This window comes from Pan troglodytes, chromosome 16 (assembly GCF_028858775.2).
Source record: "Pan troglodytes isolate AG18354 chromosome 16, NHGRI_mPanTro3-v2.0_pri, whole genome shotgun sequence".
In the NCBI taxonomy this organism is placed as follows: Eukaryota; Metazoa; Chordata; class Mammalia; order Primates; family Hominidae; genus Pan; species Pan troglodytes.
This window is the reverse complement of record NC_072414.2, coordinates 31950734-31975002: the sequence shown is the minus strand read 5'-3', so window position 1 is coordinate 31975002 and position 24269 is coordinate 31950734. Positions and strand designations below refer to the sequence as shown.

At 40.1% G+C, this 24269-nt stretch overlaps 1 protein-coding gene across 4 annotated transcripts in view; it reads right to left on the bottom strand.

The window, feature by feature from the left end:
- Positions 1-24269, bottom strand: part of EIF2AK4 (eukaryotic translation initiation factor 2 alpha kinase 4) — a 101672-nt gene that overhangs the window by 25163 nt on the left and 52240 nt on the right. For all 4 annotated transcript variants that reach the window (XR_010151349.1, XM_054667355.1, XM_001140245.7 and 1 more), the window contains 12 exons: positions 22274-22396; positions 20001-20105; positions 18150-18204; positions 17531-17610; positions 13387-13488; positions 11674-11727; positions 9233-9469; positions 7665-7740; positions 7139-7260; positions 3385-3434; positions 2255-2423; positions 730-846 (listed from right to left, as the gene is read on the bottom strand). Coding sequence is in view for 3 of the 4 variants with exons in the window: in XM_054667355.1 (XP_054523330.1) it covers positions 730-846; positions 2255-2423; positions 3385-3434; positions 7139-7260; positions 7665-7740; positions 9233-9469; positions 11674-11727; positions 13387-13488; positions 17531-17610; positions 18150-18204; positions 20001-20105; positions 22274-22396 (1290 nt within the window). In the remaining variant the exon portion in view is untranslated. The remainder of the gene's footprint in view (positions 1-729; positions 847-2254; positions 2424-3384; positions 3435-7138; positions 7261-7664; positions 7741-9232; positions 9470-11673; positions 11728-13386; positions 13489-17530; positions 17611-18149; positions 18205-20000; positions 20106-22273; positions 22397-24269) is intronic.

The window sequence follows — 24269 nt, the reverse complement described above, 5'->3', positions numbered from 1 at the left end:
ATACCATAAAGTAATGAATACTATGATGTGACTAAATTAGGGAAGAGTAACTGGAGGTGCCATAGCCTCAGTCCCACAGGAAGGAGGTGGTGAATGAGGCCCCACCAGAGTTTGAAGCCATTCTGCCTTAATTCAATCAAGGCAATTCTATACATGACTTTACTGATAAGCACAGGCAGACTGGAAGAATCAAGGGCAAGGCACACTGTTTATTCTCAACACGAACAGTCGCTCTCGGTCTCTAAAGGAAAGGTAATAGCAGCACTGGTGTGAGAATGAAGTGAGTTCATCCATCAGAGGAGCTCAGAACAATGCCTAGCTCACAGAGCGGGGCTCAGTCAATGTTAACTATCTTTGAAATTATTATTGGCAAGTATCAGGACCAATTACTTAGTGATTTGCCTTAATAAGTAGGTTAGTGAATAACTTTACTATCTGACAAATTAAATAATTTGATCTTTTAAAATTAGAAGTTAGCCTTTTAAAAAACACCCCGGAGGTTATTAGTAGCACAGGGCTGAGGATGGAACAAAAGCTCAACCAATACTTGTTAACTGTTGATATAATTAAAATCAATTGGTTCTTTCAATTTAGAGCAATGAAGGAAGGAGATAAGGCTCCTAATTCAGTTTCATGGCTGCATCGGTAAGAAAATCATCAGGAACTATTATTATTATCTTTCAACATCAAGGTATTATCTTTCAACATCATAAGTAATTAAATGCTTACCACAGCATCATACAGAATAATGTAGACTTGACTGAGTTTATCTTCTGGGATCCCACAGTGTAAGAGTATTGCTTTCAATAACATGGTATGGTTCAAATAAATACTGTAATTTCTTTCCTGGGATATGGAGAAAAATTACTGTTTTCATTATAAAAGCAATTATTGGTACATGACCAAATCTGGAAACTTACCACCAATTTGTCATCCTAACACAATGGAAGGATTGAATTTAGCATATGGCTTCCTAGTTTATTTTTTTTTCATACATTCTTTTTGCACTGTTATAGTCAGAGTATACTCTAATTTAATACTATATTATATACATCCAAAGTACTCAGACTGGCTGGGGTGGTGGCTCATGCCTGTGTAATTCAAGCATTTTGGGAGGCCAAGGTTGGAGGATCCCTTGAGCTCAAGAGTTCAAGACCAGCCTGGGGAACACAGGGAAACCCCATCTCTACAAAAAAATAAAAATTTAGCTGGGGTCAGTGGCTCATGCTTGTAGACCCAGCTTATTCAAGCAGCAAGGCAGGAGGACTGCTTGAGCCTGGAAGGTAGGGGCTAGTGAGCTGCGATAGTATCACTGCACACCATCCTGGGAGACAGAGCGAGACACTGTCTCCAAAACAAAACAAAACAAAACAAAACAAAAACAACTCTGACTGGTCTTCAGCTATGTTAAAAAGCCCGAGAGAGTTGATTTCAAAGACAGAAGGATCTGGTCCAGTAGTAATTGACTCATAAGCACAGGCTAGTGGAATAGTTATTGTTAACTTTAGTCCACACAAATCGGTTAATGAGTATTCACCGAGTGGTGAGCCATGTGCCGAGCTGGCTGCAATGGGGTATATGGCAAAGCGGACTCGTAGGCTCTGCCCTAAAAACACATGTTCTGCTTGGAGAAAACAATGAACATAACTCAAGGTAGTACATGGGTGTCTCAGATCAAGACCTGTGAGAGTTGAGAAGAAAAGGTGGCCAACTAATTAATGAGGGTGCAGTGAGGCTTCCTGGGGAGAAAGGGCCCAAACCATGGCTGGGCAAAGACTTTCTAGACAAGGGAACATTTGACTGACGGTGGCAGGAATGACAGGGCGTGTGTGTGGGGTGGGGAGGGAAGCCTGAGAAGTGCTGGCAGCAGTCCCCACCAGCTAGGCAGCATGCAGACTTGGTGAAAAGGGAAGTTGGGGAGTGAAGAGATCGGGTGTAGGATAGAGCCACTGAGGGTTCCAAACAGGGTATGAACAGGCTAAGAGCATCTTAGGAATCTTAGCCTGATATCTTGAATTTTAGAAGAATGGGCAGAGAATACCCATCCCCAAAAACAAAACCAGTTCCTGTGAAGGTAAGAGCCTGAGCTGAACCTCAAAAGCAACACCAGCAAGCTCTTCTCAGTTACTTTAGTAAAGATGTGATTCATCTGCAGGACAGACTGAGAAGCAGGTCTGTAGCTGTGGTTTTCCCCACCACACTTGGTGAAGAAATATAGTGGGGAATCTTGGAATGTTAAAATATGGAAAGGAACCTGAAGTGCTGGAAACTCTTGGATGATTTCATAGATAGTGTAGATAATTTCAGCAGTGGGCAGAAAGCTGTTGGTGGTAGAAGTGACAATATCAAATGCACACTCCAGAAGTTCTTTGGGATGAAATCGATCTAACTTGCGCGGCCTGAACACACGTTCTATGCAGTATCTGGAGAGAGAAACCCAGATTTCTAAGGTCATTGTTTACTAGAAAGAAATATGTATAAGAAATTGTTGAACAAGATATAAGAAACAAATATGAAAAAAAATTAATCGGTGGTATGATCAAGAGGACTGAGAGACAGATTTGACCTGGAACAGCCTTGCCTTGTGATCTAGGTTCCAATTCCCAGTTTTGCCACTATTAAGCTATGGGGCTTAAGGTTTTTTAAATGTCTGAAATAGAGATGAAATTACACCAAAAAATTTTACCTTAGTGATTGCTTTCTACACAGGGATACCCACACCATAGGACTACGATTATTAATTGTTCACTTGTAGCTAGAATAAAAGCATGTAAAGAGCTTTGCTTTCAGTTGAAGAAAGGAGCTTTAAAGTAGGGTGCCTCATTGACAACAATACTGCTCCAAATTATGAAGATCTCAGTGTTGGACCCCTGTGGTATTTGAATGTACAGAAAGCCTTTTTCCAGGGCTAAGTGCCTGGAGGTCCTCAGCGCTCAGCGTTCCTGCTGGGTTTACTCCACTTCTCTACAAGCAGCTTTTGTTCGGTTACCTGTGTAGGCAGTTTTCACATAGAGACCACTGGCCATTTGTCCCACCAATTAAGTTTTAAAAGGGGCCATCTGTGATCATGAACAGCCAGATGTTTTTATCAAGCAACCGTTTGTGAAAATAATTAGTAATGTTGCTTGGGGACATTTAGAAGGTACAGAATAGACTGTGGGAACATGACGGTACCTACCTGCTACATTCCTTCTAACAGTCCTAGTTACCTTACAGGAAGGGGTACTGTGGCTGGGCTTCTGGCTCATATTCTAAGCTCAATATTCTGAACCCAGAATTCTTAACTGTGTAAGGATCACAGGAAATAAAATATTCTTTCCTGGTTGACAAATTATTCAACTATTTTGCTATGTCTACCAAATGGAATCTCCTATTGTTTCTTACCGTTTTAAATTCAATATATTATTTCTTGCCACATATCTTGCAAAAGGGATCTGAAAAATAAACAAAATATGAAAGGTCAATGTCAAAATGTGCCTTTTGTTAATAGCGGCTTTATTGAAACAACTCCTGTCCCATAAAGTTCACCCCTTTAAAGTATGTACTTCAGTGGCTTTTAGTATATTCACTAAGTTATGCACTGCTCACCACTCACACTCCCTGAAATGTTCTTCAGTGTTTTGGTCAGTGGTGGACTCTGCTGCTAGACATACCATCAACCTTATTGACTGTGGCATTTCTTAGGTTTTTTTTAAAATTCACTTTTAGTTAAATATTCTCTGTGGAGCTTTTATTATGTCCAACTAAAATTAGTGCAAGTTATTTATTTATGAATTTTAAAAAAATGTCACTTTTATAGTAATGCAGTCAAAATGGGTATTATCTCTTACGGTGAATTTCCTGATTTTCCTATCAATTTCTTAGAATAAATTCTTAATAACCACCTTCAAATAGTAACCACAACTAGTAAAACCATTGTTAGATTGCCCCAACAGATCCAACATGGTATCATTACCACTGATGGGCCAAATTCTCAACATACATTCACTTTTTAATTTTTTGCATTTCAATATCAGCTTATAGAATGGGAGCTGATATTTAAAAATCTGCACTTTAGTCTCCTAATATTTAGAGAATAAGAAGCCAGCTTTAAGTATAGCTATGTAAATATTTGTACTTCTATTCTTTTTTTTTTCAACAAAGCGCAAATGTCTGATCTGATTTGCTGTTTATTTACCTCTACCTCAGAATAATCCCACATCACTTTACTCACTATAAAAGAAAAACAGAAGTGAGGAATGTGGAAGGAATTTCTTCTTAGACTATAAACACAAAACCTGTTTCACAATAAGCCATATGACATACATTTAAAAAAAGATTCCACTCCCCCCTCCAAAAAGTATGGTCAAAATGAGTGTATTCTTTGACACCTTACTCTTTGGTGATACAAACAACCTGATGTGCACGGTCATTCAGACACGTGAATGTGACAAGTCCAAGTTTTGCTTTTTGGAGCTTTGTGAATTTTTTTTTTTTTTCTGAGTATCTTCCATCCTCGGTTGGATCCATGGATACAGAAACCACCCAAGGATGTAGAGGGCCAAATATATATATCTACACATATATCAAGTGTATGCAGGCCGGGTGCGGTGGCTCACGCCTGTAATCCCAGCACTCTGGGAGGCCGAGGTGGGAGGATCACGAGGTCAGGAGATCAAGATCATCCTTGCTAATACAGTGAAACACTGTCTCTACTAAAAATACAAAAAATTAGCCGGGCATGGTAGCGGGCACCTATAGTCCCAGCTACTCGGGAGGGTGAGGCAGGAGAATGGCGTGAACCCGGGAGGCGGAGCTTGCAGTGAGCTGAAATCGCACCACTGCCCTCCAGCCTGGGAGACAGAGTGAGACTCTGTCTCAAAAAAAATAAATAAATAAAACAAAAAAGTACATGCAAACACACACAGTATACCTTATGTACAGTTTTTTGTTTTTTTGTTTTGTTGTTGTTGTTTTTCAGACAGGGTCTTGCTCTGTTGTCCAGGCTGGAGTGCAGTGGTGCAATCTCAGCTCACTGCAACCTCCGCCTCCTGGGTTCAAGTGATTCTCCTGCCTCAGCCTCCTGTACACACACAATTTTTTTAAAAAAACTTTTCTTTCTCTATAATAAAAATGGGATAATAGAGTTCCTTTGAAATTTACTTTTTTAAAAAAGCTAACAATGTGCCATGCACATTCCTACAAATCAAGTATAAATATGGCTATATCTAAATATGTATAGTTGTCCCTCAGAAATTGGTTCCAGGACTCCCCAAGGATACCAAAATCAGTGGATGGTTAAGTTCCTGATATAAAATGACAGAGCATTTGCCTATAGCCTATGCGCATCCTTCTGTACACTTTAAATCATCTTTAGATTACTTATAATATCTACTACTATGCCTATACATCCCTTCTTTTGTGTGGATTCAATGCAGTGTTTAGCACATGGTAAATACAAATTTTGCTTGTTGGAATTTTTTTTTCTGAATATTTTCCATCCACAGTTGGCTGGATACGTGGATGTGGAATCCAAGGATATGTACGAAGAGCTGACTGTATTTTCATCTTATACATATATAAAAAATACATATTTGATCTATATAAAAATATAGATTGGCTGGGCATGGCGGCTCATGCCTGTAATTCCAGTATTTTGGGAGGCTGAGGCAGAAGGATCTGCTTGAGTCCAGCAGTTTGAGACCAGCCTGGGCAACACAGCAAGAGCCCGTTTCTACAAAAAAAAAAATTTTAATTTTCTTTTTGAGACAGAGTCTTGCCCTGTTTCCTAGGCTGGAGTGCAGTGGCAGAATCATGGCTCACTGAAGCCTTGACTTCCTGGGCTCAACCAATCCTCCCGCCTTAACCTCCCAAGTAGCTGAGACCACAGGCACGAGCCACCACACTGGGCTAATTTTTAAATTTTTTGTAAAGATGGGGTCTTCCTATGTTGCCCAGGCTGGTCTTGAACTACTGGGCTCAAGCATTCCTCCTACCTAGCCTAGTTCTGGAATTACAGGCATGAGCCACTGTGCCTAGCTCAATGTTCTTTTCAATAGCTCCTTAATATTCCATAATATTGGTGACAAATTATTCAACCATTTTCCTACTGATAAACAGACAGACAGTTTTTGACTACCACAATAATATGGCAATTAACATCCTTTTAACATTCATACACTGATGTGTTTTTCTTTCTTTGAGTAAATTGCTCAAAGTGGGATTGCTGGTTCTAAGGATAAAGAATGTGCAACAAAATTTTTAAAGTTTTATTATAAACTTTTAGATTACTTTTCTAAAGGTTTAGCAGTCCACATTCCCATCAGCAACATATGAAAATACCTATTTTCCTACACTCCTGTCATCTCTGGATAACATTAATTTTAAAATGTTTCCTGTCTGATGGGTGAAGTTGAGACAGCTTTGCACTTCTTTATTATTGGTGAGGCAGTATAGCTTTTCAGAAGTTTATCAGCCATGCACATTTTCTCTTCTGAGAGCTGCCTGGTTATATCCTTTGCTCATGTCTCCACTTGTCAGTGCTTTCTGTACGTGAGAGGTATTAAACCTTGTCTGTCACATGCATTGCATGTTTTCCTTGCTCTATCATACAGCACCACAGATAGCTTGTTAGTAGCCAACACTGTGTGAGTGAAAGACTAGTTAAGACTGCTGCTGTCGACGGGATCCCTGGGGGTCGGAAGAAAGTAGGCACAGGCAAAACTCAGCATACCCAATTAGGAGAGACACTTGCTGTTAGAAGAATTTAACTGTTCTAGGCATTAACATGTTAGGGTGTTTACTGAAGATCTAGCCAGGAAGTTAAAATGACAAACAAACTACATTTATTTGTCTAAGTGGGTGGGGTTAACCTGCTGTGGTCACTCAACACTGGGGGGTGCACAGGTGGCACCTGCAATGCAGGGTTCCTCCAGTTCCTAGAGCCATAAACACCTGTGCTATTAGGAAGGTGGAGGCATTCAGGACCAAACATTTCCTCCACTCCAGTAACACTCTCACTCTGACAACTTCCTCAAGAATACATTTCCCAAAGGTGACATTTATAATATAAGCCTAGGGAAAAAATCCTTTAACAGAGATGCCATCCCTGTGACTAGATACAGCATTCTGATTGTCAGCAGTGTGTTCCCAGCCTCACCCGCAGGTCAAAAGGAAGCATCACCAGCATCCCGCTGTGGTCCATGAATAGAGCAGCTTCGTTGTGCTCATATATTTGTCTGTTTCGGGGAAGCAGTAGTGGGGTACACAACTGAACAGCTCCTACACCAAATGAGAAAAAATAGCTCATCATCAGGTTCACATTCTCCTTAGAAGGCAACCTAAAATTAACACAAACCTGACAGTTAAGTAATTGCTACTGGGACCATTGAAGTCATATTGGTTTTTCTTTAGTTCTCTAAATTTATAAATAGAGAGCTCATCTAGAGTTAAGTTTGACAGTTTGGTCATATTTCTGAATCCACAAACCAATTGCATTTTAGTATTAATAGTAAGGCTGTAATATTCAAATCAGTTTCAAAAATAAGCTTAAATTCCATATGATGTCAATTATTTATAACTGAATTTGAAAGTAAAATATGATATGCCAGAACACTAACAGTACTTTCTAATGATGAAAAAAGTCTTATGAGAAGAAATATCATTTTTAAAAAGGGCGTACATACCATGTCTTTTAAAGATGCGGATGATGGTTTCACACACATGCTGCTGCATCTTGGCTGTACGGATTGAGAAGCTGCCCTAAAACAGGACCGATTAAAATGTCATCATTGAAGACTTATCAAAGGGATCCTTTAAAATATTAATCTGTGGCTTGCAGTAGGCACTACATTGCTTATTTCCAGGTTCAAAATAGAAGTCTTGACAAGTCCATCCCTCTTTGAACACATCAGGGAAGAGGACACATATCTTTCATGGCCTGCTTTGGAAAGTAAGAGCTAACCTTTCAAGCAATGGGAAGGATGCCTGGGTTCAAAGTCCAAATTCTTGGCCACATTGATATTTGCCTTTCAGAGGGAGATAATCAAATAAACACATTCTCCCTGACTCTCAGGGATACTGTGGCGCGATGACCACCTAACAGCATCAGGCCCCTCCCACATGCCAAGGTGATTCATGGCAGGCCTGTTGAAAGCTACATGGCATTTACATATTTTGCCAATAGCTTTCTTTTTCATTTGTTTTTGTATTATAAAAGTAGTACCATTTCACTATAGAAAATTTAGAAACAACACATATGAAAAAAGACATCTATAAAAAAGTCACCTATAATCCTGCAAATATCTTTCTATAATAATATTGCCAGCCAGTAAAAATTGTGTTTGGTCTCTAAAATCTATACTGATCTTTCATAAATTTTACTATGACTTCCTCCACTACTCTATCTTTTAAAATTATATCATATATATTAAGCAAACAAAAACATAATAGAGAATATAACAAATACCTGTTACCTAGTCACCCAACTTTAACACATTTTAACATTTCACTAATATGCTTCAGATTTTTTTTCTTTTTAAAAGAAATTAAATGTTAAAGTCTTCCCAAACTGGCAACCTGGCTACACTTCAGAAACTGCTTGGGAGCTTTTAATGAGATTCTGAAATGCCTCACACCTGGAGATTCTGAGCCACTAGATGGGCTACGGGACCTGGGCATCTGCATTGTCAGAGAGTTTCTGAGATGAAGTAGATGTGCAACCAGCACTGGGAACTACTTTATACTTCATCTAGATATGAGCTGGTTGATGCTTATGGCTCTGGGCGTTTGGGCTAGGGATCGGTCTCTAAATGCACTGTTTCTTTTTTTTTTTTTTTTTTTTTTGAGATGGGGTCTTGCTCTGTCTCCCAGGCTGGAGTGCAGTGGCACGATCTCGGCTCTCTGCAACCTCCGCCTGCCTCCCAGGCTCAAGCGATTCTCCTCCCTCAGCCTCCCGGGTAGCTGGGATTACAGGTGCATGCCACCACGCACGGCTAATTTTTGTAGGCACTGCTTCTTAATCTCTTGGGTGGGTAGGGAGGAGGAAAGGTCAAGGACTCCTTCAAGTAGGTGACTGAAAGTATGGGCCCTCTTCCTTGAATGCATATACACACATTTTGCATGTACTTTTAGGGGCTTCCAATACCTCACATAAGAACTTATGTTGGAGGCATTAAAAGAATCTGTGAGAAACTGGCTTGATCCTTTTGTGGACCAGGTGAAGCTCCCTTTGTGCAGCGTGGCTTAAGCCCACCTTCAGTATGTCGCTGTCATAGGTGTAATCGATGGCAGGGGAGATGCGCTGGGAGAAGATCTGGGCCATCATGGTGCGGTAGGCCTTCCCATCCACGTTGGTCAGCGTGTGGTGCAGCACTTCATGCAGCTCTGACTCCTCCATCTGGGGTGGGGGCAGCAGCTCACTCTTGAGCAGTTCTGTGGCTGTGGGCCGTTTTGCTGGATCGTGGTTCAACAGCCAGGAGATGACTGATTTCTACAATAAAACCCAGGCACACTGCTGATGGGACGCAATGGATAATGCTCAGCTATTCTCCGGACAAGTCAGTAGTCAGTTCAGGTCAAAGAAAAGGTGCCACTATTCTTGCACTTAACTGGCATTCTGAAATTTCTGAATAGGTCATTATTTTTTCTGCTTTATTATGACCACAGAGTTGTGCAACAATGTAGTATGAACATTTCTTAAAAGAAGGCCCCTTGTTTTTATACCTTATTGTCACAACCAAAAAAAATCAAATCAACAACTACATAGAAGCAGAAATTAGGCCTTATAAACACAGAAAATATCGCATAAAAAGATGTAAAAAGATAAAACAAATAGCTTTACATGCCTAATTTTAGTAGAAATTGTAATGCATAATAACTGCTGGAATCCTAAAAGCAATGTAAAACATCTTGTTTTAATGGTTTCTTCTCCATTTATGTTATTTGCATTGATACCATTCCCTTGAATTCTCTTGATTTATGTTACTGATTTGTTATATCTTCACAGCCACATCATTAAAGCAGTGAACCATATGAAGGCAATCTAAACCTTTGAGAGGTTCCTTAATGATGCTTAATCCTCTTGTTTATAATAAAGATTTATAAGGAGTTAGAGAAATATTTGAGATAAGAAAACCTCAATTATTAGATGGACTTTATTAAGCATTTTCTAATTACGAATCTTTAAAATATGCCCCCCTACCACTCTCCTTCCAGTATTAGGGTAAAATAAAAACACAGGCAATTAGTTTGTATGGGATATAGGAGTATTATATAGAAAGAAAATGACATGATACAACTTTTATGAAAGGTATATTAAACTGACAAAAACAAGAATACCCTATTGAGCATAATAGACCCTGCTGTACTGGTAAATGTGCATGGCAAAAAATTATGCTATGCTCATTCTATAAGCATCTTCTAAGTTTCCTCCTTTCAGCTAAAAAGCAATGACTATGACATGGGAGGTGGTTGTGGTTTTGTTTTTGTTTTGGTGCCAATTTGTACAGCCCAGACTCAAATGCTCAAGGGTATCTAATATATATCTGATGGTAGGAGTGCAGTCCTCATGGTGAAAAATGGTTTGTATAGTTCCTGGGCCATCTTAGCTGTCAACAAGGGGAAACACCAAATAAGACTGACCTTGTCATAAGGAAAGGCTATGAAATGAATATTTACTTATGACACCCAGAAACAATAATAGCTACCAAAAGAAGCAGAAACATGACTCAATGTATTTCTAATGGCCTTCACTAATTAAACAGATGAGGCAGAATAGGTCCCTACAGCCATAAATAACCATCATGTTAAACTTACCAAATGACACAATGTTAGTGCTAATATAAATAAAGAGTACTTAATCTTTTTATTTTATAGGTGAGGGGAAATTAAAGTCTAGAAAAGTGGCATGTCCATTCAGATACATAACCAGCAAGCAAGAAGCACCAAATTAATACAATATTCCATCTATGCTTTTGTTCTCAACATTAATGATTTAAATAAGGAGTTTGCCTTGATTATAATTGTCAGTAAGTCAGTTTAAGAAACTTCCATATGACAAGAGTATTAACCACTGTACCAAGACAAACAACTGGCACTCAGAAGAAAGGCATACCAGAAGCCAAATACACACATTCACCAATAATATTTTTTTTTTAATATTTGCTGGATGCCAATATTAGCCTATGTCATGAGTCACACACACATGTACTCAGATATTTATGGTATATAGGAGAAATTATTTTGCTTTAAAATACTGTAACAATAGACTGTCCAGAAAATGCAACCCTTCCCCCATAATCTGAGCTACTGCAACCACAAAACAGAACAAAATTACAGTTTTAAATTATAGTTTTTTCTTAAAGCCCCAAGCTTTATCAAAAACAATGAGCTGTAAAAGGATTCTTTTTTTTTTTTCAACAGCTAAGCCAAGGGTTCAAATAGCACTTCAAAAGCACAACGAATTGCACAAAAGAACCCTGCAGTTTGTTAATTTTCTGTGCCAGCCCTTGGCATTTTTATGGTGTAGTTCAAGTCTAATAACATTTTAAGTGCTTCATCTTTTCATATTTTTTCCCCACGTTGTTCCCAGGACACAAGAGAATGAGTGGCAGAAGATTACTAATTGAAAAAGAAGAAAAATAATAATTAAAATGCAAGACTGAAGACATAGTAATTGACGCATCAGAAAATTACCTGCTTTGCATGCTCTCCATCATCAAAGTCTTCTGGAAACTTAGGCGAAGTGGGCTAAAAAAATATATTCGAATCAGCAAGGTTTTGGCAGACTGCCACAGTGAAAGCATTTATTCACCATAAGTAAGAAAATCAAATACAGAAATAAAAATTTGCTAGCAAGAAAAGATAGGTGATACCTTCTTGAAACCTGACGCTTATTCTTCCAATTATGTACATATTATTTTAATATAAACTTTACCCAAATGACAGCCTCACCCAAACCTCACTCTTCACTTTCGTCCTAATGCTGTCTGCACCTTTGACCTCACATACTATAACATTGGTCCCTTTTAGCTCAGGCAGTAACAGAGGCAAGGACTAACCCCAAAAACATAAATGGAAATTTCACTGAGAAAAAAATTTCAAGGGGCAGAAAGCACATCTGGGTACAAAGTAAAAACCTAATGGCTTCAGAGAACAACAAAGTAGTTTAATTAAACATGCAGATGAAAAAAGGCAAAAAAAAAAACAACAAAAAAAAAACCACACCCATAAACCAACACAGAGTAAGAGAAAAAAAATCTCTACTTCCCCAAAAGTTCTCACCTTTCTGGTAAATAAACATGAACTTTAGACTAAAGAAAGGCACTTCATTAAGGACATAATCATCTAAGAGCATTGCAGTCAAGGCGAGGCAATAGTAATCACTTCACTTAGTCCTATGCTTTACGAACACAGCTGTCCACACTGTACTCACAGTAAAATAATTTGTTTTCAAAATTATCCAGAGAAGTGTTCTTATAGTGGAATACAGGAGTATTCTTACTGCATTCTAGTTATCGTGTTTATGAATCAACTTAATAAATATTCCTGCTTCACTCTGCTCAGTAAGAAAGAAGGTGGCTCTCCAGATGTCTTGCTCATAAATATGTGAATTTAAATCACTCTCACCCAAACCTCACTCTTCACTTTCATCTTAATGCGGTTTGCTCATGGGCATCTCTGACCTCGCACATGTAACATTGGTCCCTTTTTAGCTCAGGCAGTAAATGAGGCAAGGATTAATCCCAAGTACACAAATGGAAATTTCATTGGGAAAAACATTTCAAGGGGCAGATATTTTTTTCAGACCCGTTTTAACTTCTGGTCTTGGTAGTTTTCTTTAGACGTTACTACAACTGGTCCATTCAACAGGCATCTTTAACTTCTAGAACTAAATACCCATTTCTTTACAATCTACTCCCTTGTTATAACCATATTCATATCAAGCCCAATTTTCTGGCTTCTTCCTTTGCTTTAAAATCAAGAGTAAATCTCAGAATAATTTTTTAAAAAGCAACTATAACCTAGCAATTTCTCCAGGTAAGATTTCCAAAAACAAACAAAACTGCGGCAAGTTTCTCATCATCAGAGGTAGGGTTCCATTTACCTCGCTGTGGAAACATAGTGGAGAGACCAGTAAGATCCCTCCTACATGCTGATGATCTTTGGCTCCCAAAACTGCTATTTTAAGAATTTAACTGAGGTGACTTCCTTTGCTCAGAAAAATGTTTCACTAAAAATGGGAAAACTGGTTAGTCTTGCATATCTGAATAAATGAGTCATTAAAATTACAGTAGGGCAGCCTCTTCTATATTATAAATACCAGAAAAATATCCTGCTTTGAATTCTGATCTCTGTGCTAAGATTCCGGTTACTGAAAATGTAGGCACTAAAACACCTGATACATACATCTCTGAGCTGGTTGAGAACAAAGATCCTTTCTGAAGCCGTGACCATGGGGTGATAGGACATCTCAAAGAAGATAATTCCCAGGCTGAAGAGATCCACTTTCTGAGGGGGAAGAATAATTGCATTTAGAGAGCCTTGATATGAAAGTATAATTTACCAGGGAATTATAGGATAAGCATTGTTAGCTGAAATAAAGTTTGTAGGAGTACTCAACAGGTCACACTGGAAAAATGTGAAGATTTGTTCTTAAAAATTATGGTTATAAAGGCTAAATGATATATTTTGTATTCAGATGATGATAAAATATTTGGCATGATGTCTTTAAACATTTTCCTAGAAATTTTTTTTTTCTTTTTTGAGGCAGAGTCTCACTCTGTCACCCAGGCTGAAGTGCAGTGGTGCAGTCTCGGCTCACTGCAACCTCTGCCTCCTGGGCTCAAGCAGTCCTTCCACCTCAGCCTCCCAAGTAGCTGGGACTACAGGTGTGCACCACCATGCCCAGCTAATTTTTTTGTGTGTATTTTTTGTACAGAGTGGGTTTTGCCATGTTGCCCAGGCTGGTCTCCAACTCCTGGACTCAAGTGATTCACCCACCTTGGCCTCCTAAAGTGCTGGGATTACAGGCATGAGCCAACACGCCTGGCCTTCCTAGAAAATTAATGGTAACTGGTTTAGTTGTATCCACAGACATAGAAAACCACTGGCTGAAAACTGGAAATAATGGCTGAAGAGCAAGGACAACTGAGATTGATCATAAGAATTTGCTTTGTTTCACATCTTAGCTAACCATCTTAAAAGTGAAACACAGACCAAAATCTGCGGCTGATAGAAAAGGCCAGCTCCTGACTACAGGGTCATATGGCCTTCAAAAAGAAGAGAATCTTGCCATTTGTGACAACATAGATGAACCTGGAGGACATTATGTTAGGTGAAATAAGCTAGACACAGAAAGGCAAATACTACATGATCTCACTGGTATGTAGAATCTAAATAAAAGTCAAACCCACAGTAACAGAGAACAGAATGGTGGCTACCAGGGGCTGGGGATTGGGGGTCAAGGGGAGGTGCTGGTCAAAGGGCACGCATTTTCAGTTATAAAATGAATACATTCTGGAGATCTAAAGCACAGCATGGTGACTATAATTAATAATAACGCATTGTATTCTTGAGGTTTGCTAAGAAAGTAGCTCTCAAGTGTTCTTACCACACACAAAAAATGGAAACCAGGTGAGGTGATGGGTATGTTGGTCAGCTTCGTTGTGGTAATCATTTCCCAATGTACACATATATCAAAACATCACATTGTACACCCTAAATATAGACAAGTTTCATCAATCATACCTCCATAAGCTAGGAAAAAAATAAAAAATAAATAAAAATAAAAAGCTACAGAAAAAAACACTAAAGTCAAAAAACTAGAAGGATATAAATAATCAAGATATTAAATAATTGACAAAAACAAAAAAAGTATCTATAATAAAAAGAAAAAAGAAGCAAAAAGGCAAGTCAGTGCAGAGAAAATCTAAGTAGGGTGCCACAAAGGAGAAGATGGCGTTGGGAAGGGAGTGCATCTGAGGAAACCGAGCATGACACGGCTGCCGAGGAAAAGACTGCACATGGTCAGGGGCACAGAGGTGCAGGGTGTAGAGCCGCTTTCAGGACAATGGAAAACATTTTCAAGAAATACTCTTGAATACATTTGGACTCAAAGAGGGGGCGGCGAGACTCTTGCATTGTCACTGGTGACCTCCGACATCTTAAAAACATTCACTGTGGCATTTCCTATACGTGATGCCTATAGAAAACATAGAACAAAAGCACCAAGAATAAAATAGCAATCTCATGATCCCACCACTCAGGGATATTTATTACTGATGTCTAAGATGCCCCCACTTTGGTTTTTTAAAAAAATATGTATATACGGCCGGGTGCAGTGGCTCATGCCTGTAATCCCAGCACTTTGGGAGGCTGAGGCAAGTGGATCATCTGAGGTCAGGAGTTTGAGACCAGCCTGGCCAACATGGTGAAACCCTGTCTCTACTAAAAATACAAAAATTAGACAGGCATGGTGGCAGGCGTCTGTAATCCCAGCTACTAGGGAGTCTGAGGCAGGAGAATCGCTTGAACCTGGGAGGCGGAGGTTGCAATGAGCTGATAGCCCACCGCTGTGCTCCAGCCTGGGTGAAAAGAGCAAGACTCCATCTCAAAATAATAATAATAATAATAATAATAATAATAATGACACTAAAGGTGTCTGCCCACACTCACAGTGTGTGCAGTCCATCTCCTGATACCCTAACCCTCACCCTCACCAGGTACTTAGAGGTCTGTTTCAACTTTATGTTGTTGTCCAATGCTCCCTGTCAGAACCAAAACCCAGGCTTGAATCTCCACTGCAAGCCTGAGCATTTGCTTTGATGCAAATTGCTTTCCTAATGTATTTTATTTTACACATATATAATTGATTCAGACAGGGTCTTGCTCCGTTGCCCAGGCTGGAGTGCACTGGCATGATCACAGCTCACTGCAGCCCCAATCTCCTGGCCTCAAGCAGTCCTCCCACCTCAGCCTCCTGAGGAGCTGGGACTACAGATGTGTGCCACCAGGCCTGGCTAATTTTTTTTATGTTTAGTAGGGATGAGGTCTCGCTATGTTACCCAGGCTGGTTTTGAACTCCTGAGCTCAGGCAATCCTCCTGCTTCAGCCTCCCAAAGTCCTGGGATTATAGGCATGAACCACCATGCCTGGCACATAATGTGTTTTTAAAGTTTAGCTTTACACTCTTGCCCTAAGTGATCTCATCCAGTCTCATAGCTTTAAATCCTATCTGTGTGCTGATTTCAAATTTATCCTTCTGATTCTCACCTTTCCTCTGAACTCAAGTGTTGGGTCTCTAACAATCTACTCGAAATCTCTAATTGGATTTCTCATCAGATATTTCAAACTAACATGCCTCAAACTGAATTTTTCTGTCATCTTCTCATCCTTCCTCTTATGTCTTTCCTTAGGTTTCCTCACTTCAGTCAAATACTCTTCACCCAGGTGTTCCAGAAAGAAACCTGAGCCCTGGACTTTTTCCCTTCCTCATTCTCATCCAACATCCCTTCCGTTGGGAAAATCTCTCAATTCCCTTCCTAATTCAGCACACTTCTCTCCATTTCTACTGCTTGCAGTCCAGTTCCAGCTGCCAACCACCTTACCAGGACTTCCTGCAGAGCCTCCTCGCAGCAGCCAGAGTGAACTCTCTTGCTCAAGATTCTTCACTGGCTCCCTGTGTACTTCAAATTAAATGCACACTCCTTATCCAGGCCAACCTGGCTCTGTGTGATCTTTCCCTGCCTTCTTTTCCAGCTTAACTTCATGCCTCTGTCCCCCGTTGCTTGCCACACTGTGGCCACACTAGCCTTCCTTTTGGCTGTCTTAAATGTGCCAAGCTGTCTCTCTCACTCAGGGCTTTCTCTTTATGTGTGCAGTTTCCTCTGCTCCTTACCATCTCCCTCCCTGGCATGTGTCAGCCCCCAAATCTGTGTGGCTTGTCCTTTCTCATCCTTTATCCTAAATGCCATCCTCTCAAGAGATCTTCCCTGGTCAATCTGTTCTCTTTGTCACTCAGTTCCATTTCTTTTCTTCCTAGCCCTCACCACAATTTGTGGCTATATCTTTTATTTTTTACTTATTTGTTGTCTGTTTCATCCACCAGTGGACAAGCTCCCTGAGAGCTGGAGCCACATCTGTTCCTGGCACCTTGCCCAAGATAGGGGTTGGTTTGCACATTCTTTGGATGGATGGATGGATGGATGGATGGATGGACAGACGGACGGACGGACGGGTGGATGGATGGGTGGATGGATGGGTGGATGGACAGGTGGATGGATGGGTGGGTGGATGGATGGGTGGGTGGATGGGTGGATGGATGGATGGATGGACGGATGGATGGATGGATGGACGGACGGATGGATGGACTGTAAGCTCCTGGCAGCAGCAGTGCCAGTTTCAGTCACTATCCTTAGGACCATGAGTCCTTCCTGGAGTGTGAACGAGTGGATGTCTTGACTATTTTAGCCGGGACTAAACCCCAAATGCTGTGATCTAGATGTCCTATTACCTTAATTTTGAGATTCCTTTTCCCCACAAAACCTCTTACCTGGTTGTATGCAGATTTGGTGCTTCCTTGGACCTCTGGGCTTACATAGAGAGCAGTGCCAACCATCCCAGTTAAGTGACCTGTGTGGAGGAAAACAGAGGGAAAACATCCCAATAATAGCACTTACAGAAGACACAAACTAAAAACAAAAAAAGGTTTCTTAAAAGTGAGGCATGATCTGTTAACTGTCTATGCCACTCACAGGAAGCAGAGCATGCATTGTACCAAATGAATAACCATAAGTCACGTATGGCCACACATTCGGTTCTACACAAGGATGTCTTTGCTATTGAAGAGGAGGGACAGTGCCAGATAAGACCCCAGACGGATCAGGTCATGAGGTAACCTCACATTACCAATGGAGGTTAGACAAAATAAAACTGTCTACCCCTGGGAGCCAATTATTCTACTCACTGAAGCTCTAATTTCTTAAAGTTCAAAGAATAATTCATAAATTGAAAAGGAAAAAAAAATTGAAACGTTTCCATAATTTTGTTAACTTAAGGAGCAATTAAAATCTGCCGTAGAATAAAACCTTTACAAGTAAAAAACAGGTTTCAGGTTAAGAAATTCTGGGGTCTTTAACACATGGATGAAATATATAGTCTTCTGGGTTTACCTGAAGGGTCTGACTTAATCAAGTCTCCTGTCTGATCGTCTTGTTTGCTGTCAGCCTAAAAATATAAGTAAGCCAAATATCCAATTAAAACATATTATTCCATGAGAATGGCTTGTCTGTTTCTAAATGAAGACTGAGGAAATATTACATGGAAATCAAAATAATATAATAATGCTTTGAGTTTTAATTTTTTTTCTAGTTTACTTAACCCACTAATGCAAGGCTCTCAGAAAACCCAATGAAATCAAGATGGAGGGGGGCAATCACTGTACAACTCTTTCTTTAGGACAGAAATATGCAAACACTTAGAGAAACCAATTTATTTTCATGTTGCAAATGCCAAAAACAGAATCTGTTTTCTAAGAAGAGTAAGATTGTATTAAAAACAACAAATTCATCTTTCAACTTACCCACTGCTGTTACTTTCTCTGCGTCAATTTTTATTCTTCTTTCCTAGAGGCTGCTCAGCAAATATGTTCCACCCTCGCTCATGGCTAATGCCCCCCAGGTAGCCTCACCTTGCTCCACTATGTGCAACAGTGTTGTCAATACCCTAAGTCACTATTGTTATGTCTGCACTTGTAATAGGTGCTTCCCATTACAAGCATCACCATCAGTAACACCGGCTTCAACATTCTTAGTGCTGGGCACTGTTCTAGGTGCTTTACCTGCATTCTTATTTATCTTCCTGATAACTTTTTCAGCTAGGCACTAGTATTAGGCACACTTTACCAATGAGGTATTGAGAAGTTAATTAATTGTCCAATATCATGCTACAAAGCAGTGGCAGAGATAGGATTCTAGTCCAGGTCAGTGAGATTCCAGAGCCTGAGCTCTTATCTATCTCACTATGCTACAGCCTTCCAGATATCAAGTTAAATTCTTTAGTTTGGGGATCAAGATCCCCACCATCTGGCCCGTCCTTCGTCTCAGCACTCTCCCATATACTCCATGGGGAGCATGATCGGGACCGTGTCCTTACTGTCTGCCTTCCCTCTCCTCCCTTTCCACTCCTAGTCTCACCTTCTAACTTGGCCCCAGTGGTTATTCTCACCATTAACTCAAATCCTATTTTCCTTTCCTGATCACCCTTGGAATTAACTGCATTTCCCACAGATCTTGGTGCTTAATAACTTGGGTTTATAATGTGAAGTAAAATTCCTCCTCTGGCATTCAAGGCCTACCACCTACAAGACTGCCCAACCTTCCAGTGACTCCTCAACTGCCCCGCATCCTCTTACTCTCCCCTGCACCTCACAGTTTTGACCAGTCAGACAGTATGCTGGTCTTCCGACAGCCAAGTCTGCTTACCCTGGGGCCTCTGCTTATGCTGTGCTTTCTCTCTGGAATTCCCACCCTGGGGCCACCAGGCCCTGCCCTCAACCTCCACCTGTTGGACTCCCAACCACCATTTAAGGACATCTGAAATGCCACTGTCGTTATCCAGCCTTTCTTGAGCCTTACAACTGTATGGTCTCCTGGTGTTTTATGTTTTTGAGCCTCATTTCCCCAAACCAACAAAAGCCTCTGAGGTATAAAGCATCTAGCCCAGTGCCAGGCATGGTAGACCAAAATACCAAATGATTTCATAAAGTACTGTACGCCTTTGACCACAATATTGTTCCCAAGCCAATAATTTTGTGTCCCTCAAGTGGAATGCACTCAAAAAAATATACTCACAATTGCAAAGCCTACAAGATCATTTGCAGCATACCCCTTCAGGTTTGTATAATCTCCTGAGGATTAGACAGCATAGTTCTGTGAACGCACTATTCTATCCGCTAACACTTTCAGGATTATCAAGGCATCTGAGTCTGTTTTTAGGTACAGTCTAATTTTTAAAATACTTACAGAAAAGGCTAGATGGTCTGTCGCCAAACCAAAATCACCTATTTTCACATGGTCATCAGAATCCAAAAAAATGTTGACAGGCTTCAAATCCCGGTGAATCATTCCCTGTTGAAAGAGAGTGAAGAAACAAACAATGGTTTTCCATGCATAAAGTTATACGTACTTCCTAATTTAAAAGGCCAACCTAGCGATGAAAATCGTATGAGGTCTTCTCCCACAGACCACCCTGGTCCAGGCTGTCTGGCCTCTGCAATATGTCCTGACTGTCCTATGACCTCTTTACTGTTTCCTAGTTCTACCTGGTGGTATCCTGACCAGGTGAATTCTAAATAGTTCCCTGTGGCATCCAAGGCCCCTTCCACTGGGTTCACCAAGTTACCCTTACCTCTGCTGCATTACAAAACCTCTCCTCTGGTCAGGGAGACACACCATTTTTATTCCTTCTTCTATTCCTTTCTTTGTACCCTCTCCCCTTCATAGGATACTCGCTTTTTTCCATGCATTTGCACTATACCAACATTTGCAATTGCCAACTCATTCATGAGCCTTCCACAGTAATTCTAACAGTTCAACTTGGCATCCCCAGCACACACAGTAGGTGTGCAACAATTACTTGTTACATGAGACTGCTTTCTCATTTTCCTAATGGCTCGTAATCTGTATTGTTTCATGCATTATAATAGAGAAAATAATGATCTGTTTTACCATTACATGAAGGTAAATTCTGGGTCCCTCTAAGAGCAAGAAGTCCCTCTCAAGCACGGGACACACACTTGTGCCTCCTTGTATTTCCAGGTATGGCACAGTATTAGATGCCAGCAAATGGTTAGCCAATACTGAGCAAATTGGATGGAGTGGAAGAGAGCACAGGGGGCATTGTTCTAGCATCCCAGGATAAAATCACAGTAATACAGCTTAAATGGCCCTCATTAGAACTCATTTTCATTTCTAACCTTGCAATTTCTGCTTCTACCAAATCATTTACAAACTACACATGTGTAAATTACAGCCCTTGCTTCTCAGTATAAATACAGTACAGTACAAACATTTTAAGGTTAAAGAAATTTGAGGCAAAGGAAAAAAATAATGAATTTATATTGGTTAATGCATTAGACAATCTCATTTTAAAAATGTAAGCAGTGTTTCATCCTGAAGCTAGGCCCATTAGCATTTATATTATAATGGCAATTTCTAGCTTTAAAATGACATTTTAGACATGCGACAAGCTAAGTTACTCAGAAAGTCTCATTTCTCTTCTTGCTAGATGACCTTCTGGTTTCCCCGTGTTCCTAGGAAGGGTGGCACTAATTCAGTTAGAATCAAGTAACTTGGCAGGTATTAATCACATCCTTGCTTAATTCTTTTTTTCTCTTTTTTCAGATGAAGTCTCTTACTGTCACCTAGGCTGGAGCGCAGTGGTACAATCTCAGCTCACTGCAACCTCCACCTCCCAGGTTCAAGTGATTCTCCTGCCTCAGCCTCCCAAGTAGCTGGGATTACAAGTGTGCACCACCACACTCAGCTAACGTTTGTATTTTTAGTAGAGATGGGGTTTCACCATGTTGACCAGTCTGGTCTTGAACTCCTGACCTCAAGTGATCCGCCCATCTCGACCTCCCAAAGTGCTGGGATTACAGGCATGAGCCACCGCACCTGGCCCTAATTCTAAAGCACTCAAGGAATCATCCTCATATTCCCTACATGTTCAAATATTTTCTCCTCTCCCAGAGGTTAACAGATTTTTTCTGTAAAGGGCCAGAGAGTAAATACTTTAGGCTTTACAGTCCCTGTTGCAACTACTCAAATCTGCTGTTATGGAAAAAAAACAGCCATAGGCAATATGTAAACCAATGAGCATAGCTATGTTCCAATAACCTTGGGAGCATTGAAATTTGAATTTCATGTAATTTTTAGGTGTCACGAAATGTTCTTCTAATTTTTTACAACCATTTAAAAATATAGGAGTCATTATTAGCTCACAGGCCATACAAGAACAGGCAGTGGGTTAGATTTGACCTGTGGGCCACAGTTTGCTGATTCCTGTCCTAACCTTTAAAGTTTTCTTAACATTTTTTAATGTTATACTCTGATACTTTGTAATATTTTATTGTCTTTGACACTTTGTTCTATTTCCTACAAAAAACAGATTATGTCAATATACCCATAGCTTTCCCTCTATTTCAGTTTTTCTCCAATCTTACATTTGATATTTTTATGCAGTCATAAATTTATGTAAACATAAGTCTTCAGATATGAAATGTTGTAAAGTTTACTTTCTCATGGATATAAGCTAATCCATCCAGAATCTCTCGAAAAAGCCTCCAGAGTCTGACGGTGTCTCGATACAGTCCCTGGTCAATGGTGTCTCGTAAAGTGCTCTTCTCACAGTACTCCATCTATATACAGACAAACCAGGAGAATTTGATTACACAACAGTTTTAAGTGAAGGAGTATAACTGCAATTTACATAATCCTCCATTTTAAAACGTGTACCATGGGTTTTAAACGGTTAGGGGAAAGACTTGATTTTCTACACGAAAAAGAAACCAACAGTATTAAAAAATACCTTGGGGGTAAATATGCATACTCTTGGCACTCCAACATAACCATTTTTAATTTTTTATATTATTGCTCATTTAAAAATATGACCTGTTTAAAATACTTATCACAATTAACATAAAAAACTGAGAATGTTGTAAAATTTTATTTATTGTTTTACAAGATCGCTTCCAAACCCAAATTTACAAGGAGGGTTAGTTAACCTAATTATATCATTAGCTTTTCTTACATTAAACACAAATGACCTTCAAGTTTAGATAAAAATATTATAAATATTAAAACATTCAAGTCTTCTTGGGACAGTGACACAGGGGCTCTGTCTCACCCCTTCTTGAGCGTATTCACATATCAGAAAACAGTGCAACATGACTTAAATCTTAAATCAACATGCACCGTTTGATTTATGAAACTAGCCTATATGCTTCAACTAGTGCCAGAGTTGAGATTTCTCATGAAGAAAGGTTTTATTGTTTTTAAAGAGAGGAAGACCAGACTTTGTTCTATCATCTTCGGAATAATTGTCAGTAAACTCTGGTTCACCCTCCGGGCCTCACAAGGCCCCCTCTGATGCCCACACCGTGATCCTGATGCATGTCGGATGCACCTCCTTTGTGTACTTCTATCTCATTCTAATTGTGTAGAAGGTAATGGAATACAATAGACGATAAACAGTGGTTTGGGGGACCAATGCTTTATTATCTGTGTAAGTGGTACCTCAAAGATATTTATGTTACGGAATACCTAAAACCAGCTCCAACTCCAGGAAAGCAAATACCTAATTCATCTCATTCAAAATGCTGTAACTTGTTGAGGGTTCCTTTTTCTGCCCAGTTCTGTATCTCACATTTAAAGATCTGCCTGCTTGCAGTTATGACTGAAATACTAACAGTGACCCACAGTCCTGTTCACTTGGGGCAGAGGAAAGACTTCTTTGTTTTTTTGTTGTTGTTGTTGTTGTTGTTTGTTTTTTAGATAGAGTTTCACTCTTGTTGCCCAAGCTGGAGTGCAATGATGCAATCTCGGCTCACTGCAACCGCCGCTTCCTGGGTTCAAGTGATTCTCCTGCCTCAGCCTCCTGAGTAGCTGGGATTACAGGAGCACACCACTATGCCTGGCTAATTTTTTGTATTTTTAGTAGTAACGGGGTTTCACTATGTTAGCCAGACTGGTCTCAAACTCCTGACCTCAGGTGATCCACCCGCCTCGGCCTCCCAAAGTGCTGGGATTGCAGGCGTAAGCCACCGTGCCCGGCCAACTTGTTTTATGGCCACTCCTCTACTGGAAGAGCCCACTCACCCCCGTTTAGGATGTTGTTGCTCTGGCAGGTAGGCAGGCCAAAGCCCAGACTTCTCAGTCATGCCCCATTGGAACTGGCTTGCCTGTGCACTGGTCTCCAGAGGTTCCTGGTCAAGCCACTTTGTCTAAAGTCACCTTGGTGTTACTTTTGCATGTACAGGCATGTGTGCACATCATATCTTACTTGTCCAGATTCAGGTGGTTAGGCAAAGTAGAGTTTCTGTGCTCATGCAGTCTAGCACTTATGGAACTCAGATATGGTTCTAAGTACTTCACATGTTATTTATTCTTTACAAGTCTATAAGAACTACTATTATGTAATTTATAGATGGGGAAACTGAGGCACAAGATGCTGAAGAACCTTGCCCGAGTTCATGCAGTCCTAACAGGTGGATCCAGGATGTGAACTTACAC